The 3,499-nt window shown below is 37.6% G+C and overlaps 1 protein-coding gene across 1 annotated transcript; it reads right to left on the bottom strand.

Annotated features, from left to right (window-relative positions):
* Positions 1–114: 114 nt before the first annotated feature.
* Positions 115–914, bottom strand: LOC118750969 (serine protease 7-like; the record flags this gene model as incomplete). The annotated part of the gene is given in 2 exon segments (XM_036485727.1): positions 115–223; positions 480–914. Coding segments are annotated over 2 exon segments (488 nt in total), but the record flags the coding sequence as incomplete, so codon positions are not given.
* Positions 915–3,499: the final 2,585 nt, after the last annotated feature.

The raw sequence follows: 3,499 nt of genomic DNA, 5'->3' as shown, positions 1-3,499 counted from the left end.
TGTAAGTGTGTTAACATAAGGAATATGCATGTCTGTATATATATGTATGTATGTATGTGAGAGGACGTGCTTGTAATATTTGCCTTAAGTATGCCAGAGCACGCTTACACTTACAGTGGGCCAACTTCCGTTTCGATGGCGCCCACAACACAGTGGCCTGCTGTCAGCACATAGCGTTGATTTATCAAACTGCCGCCACAATTTAGTATGGGTTTGCCATTTTCTGTAAATAAAAAAATCATTGGTGGGTAGGCAATGGGGAAAGTAACAAGATATATAAGCACAAATGAGAAGAATAAGAAGAGCAAGCAGAAGAATGTAAGCATAAAAGACATTGAAATTCAAATCAATGACGGCGATTTAATCTACAACAAACACAACGAGCAGCAGCCGGAAAGTTGAAAGTTGTTTATCACCCATACACACACAAATGCCAACTTCGCAGACAAACATACATACATACATATCTATGTACTTACTCTGTACGTATTCAAGCAGCACCATCCAGGGATATTGATCCAGTGCCGTGTCTTTGCCATTGTAAATTTTATCATCCAGTGAATTTGGACCGCACGCAGGCGGCACCGGCAGCACATTTCCACGTCCATTGCTTGGTGCTGGCGGATTGACAGTCGATGGGCGGCTTGTTGTTGGTGTTGTTGTTGTACTCGACGTTGTTGAGCCACTATTCGACGTAGTGAAACCTTTATCAGGCGTACAACAGACATACGGCGGCTGGCCATAACCATTGGCACATTGAGATTTCTGCAGGAATTCACGATCCGTTGGAGCGAGTTCGAAGCGTTGTACTACCTCAATAAGGCTGGGGCATTCGTAAATTGAGACACAATAACCCATTTTACGATTCGGATTGCGACAACGTGCTAGTAAATAAGCGTATAAGAGTTGTTAAATATTTATGTATGTATGTATGGGTAAGTTGTAAGATTAAGAGCTATGAAAGAGAAAATTAAATGAGCATATGAAATTGGTGAAGCGTGAGATTGACGGCGAATGAGCATGCGCTAAAATGAGAAAATTTCCCAACACTTCGCAAATGGAACGAAGCATTTGGCGAGCGCTAGCACATGCTAACTGCCAGCAGTAGCATCGTCGGCGGGAGAGGGAGGACGGCGGGCGCAGCATCTGTGCGCTGCTTCCGACCACAGCCAAGCGACATTTAAACCGCATTCGCCCCTCCAGCCCGCTCTGCTGTAAATGTGTGCCGCCTTCCCATCGCCTCAATGCCAATGGACGACAATTCGCATTGATTGCATTGAACTTTGGCTTTGTTTGTATCGCGCGCTTTTGTTATTTTTCTTACTTTTTATTTCTTTTTCCATATTTTTTTTTTATTTACTTCTCATTTGATTCCCTTTTTGTGTGGCGTCTTTCATTTCATTTACTTGGCATTGCCTGCGCCAATGACTCACCAACCGATAGGGATTTGCTTAAATGTGTGCGATGACACCAGCCGGTTGGGTGAGCAAACTACCAGGCAAACAAGCAGGCGGCCAAGCGGTTAGACAGCCTGCCAGCCCAGTCAAGCCAAGCCAAGCCAGCTTCACACAGACAAATCCTACAATAAACCATTTTATTCAACTCAATTACACTTGCTACTTTATGTTGTAAGATTACTTGTAATGATAAAACTAAAGTTAAATACAGAAGAATTATGAGTAGCTGCTGGTGCTTGGTGGCTTGGTTTCTTTTGGTTGGCGAAAATTTGAAGAGCAAGAATTTTTTGTCGTTTGCGTATTTTATTTGTATTGAAAATAGTAAATGGGCATTAAAGCGAATGGCAGAACATTTATATAGATCGTCCGGTCGTAAATTTGCTTGCTTTCAGGCAATAAACACAAATTAACGCTTTTTCTGATTTCATAGCATTTCGCCTATTGGCACAAGTGTAAGAATTAGCTGCTTAATTTTATCTCAAAACACTAAGGATGCTGTAAATCGCAATTTTCTTAGGCTATTCTCTTCCGATGGAACACTAATTAGCCTAGATAAAGCTGTAGGATAGCTAATTATGTGTGTATAACACAATCCATGCAAAATAAGTGCTTATAACAAAATTATTAAGAATTTATGATAAGACTAACAAATGCCTCACGACGCCTTATAAGAATCTTTGCGTTCAGCAATACAAAAATTGCGTTGCTATGCAAAAATGGTTTGTAATGTATAAATCAGGGACTTAACATTACAGTTATTGATGAAAACTGTCATGGAAAAGTTCACTATTAAGAAAATGTTCTACAACTAAGTGATACATACCAATCGGTTTCTTTTTTCACCGTGACTCAAATTTGAAAGTAAATTTTCATTTGCCATTTCTATGCAAAATTAAAAAAAAATAACAATTGTTTTTAATTTTTATATTATATGTATGTCTTAGATAACAGTTATAAAAGACTTTTGTGTAAACGGCATTTATCTAATGAAATGAAAGAACCTAAATTCCAAAATTCGACATAGCAGTGAAATAACAACACTAGTTAGTAGATGCCGACATATGCCGCTTAGATAGAAATGCAAAATAAATATTTAGCGCTCACATTTTCGCTCAGTGTTAGGCCGAGCTTCTTCTCCAATTTTATGATGAGCAACCTGGTGTTGTCACACAAATGAAGGGACCAACAGTTTTACGCCGCCTCCGAAAGGCAAATGGTTCTTTTGAAATTTATTTTCAAGGCAGCAATACACGCCCGGTTTGCCAATGCCTGCCGAGGGCGACCGCTGTTAGACGTTTCATTTTTATTTTTTTTTTTCAATTTTAAGCTGTTACTTGAACTAGGTATCCAAACTAGTGCCTACCGTGCGTTAGTACGCACCTCATTCCATTCGACTATGGCACACAATACTAAATAAATAATAATACTCAGACTATTCTACGAAATTGGCAGCAGATGTTTAAATATAAATACATAATCTACACATATTTCTATAGATATTTGTACGAGCATTGCATTGCAGTGGTTTTGAGAATTCCATCTCAAGTTAAGCGTATTACGGATACCACATAAGTTAGCATGAATCACAGATATACTCTTAGTATTTCGTCGTATTAAATAGAAATCAAAATAATTTCATATCAATGTGCATGTAAGCAAATAAATTGAATGCACCCAAATTCGCATTGTTCATTTTGCAAGTTTACTCAGAAAACATGCTTTGTTTTTGTTTACGCTTCAAAATCTATTTTATGTATTTTAAAATGGACTGAAAAAGTATTTTTTGTTTTTTTTTTTTGTTTTCCGAGCATTTGATGCTTGCTTTTTAACCATGATGGGAAAATTAATTAATTTCAATCTGGGAGAATATGGTTTGTTATTAGTATTAAGCTTTGTTGTTATAAATATGTACACATATATATATATTTTTTTTACTATTTTCGTAGTAGCGATGTGACAAAACCATTGTATTTAACTAATAAGGTTCACAGTGGTTATAACGGGTGATTTTTTTGAGGTTAGGATTTTCATGCATTAGTATT

This window comes from Rhagoletis pomonella, unplaced genomic scaffold, assembly GCF_013731165.1.
Source record: "Rhagoletis pomonella isolate Grant_MI unplaced genomic scaffold, Rhpom_1.0 Rhpom_scaffold_00001, whole genome shotgun sequence".
Taxonomy (NCBI): Eukaryota; Metazoa; Arthropoda; class Insecta; order Diptera; family Tephritidae; genus Rhagoletis; species Rhagoletis pomonella.
The sequence above is the reverse complement of the archived record's forward strand: the minus strand, read 5'-3'. Positions and strand labels throughout refer to the sequence as shown.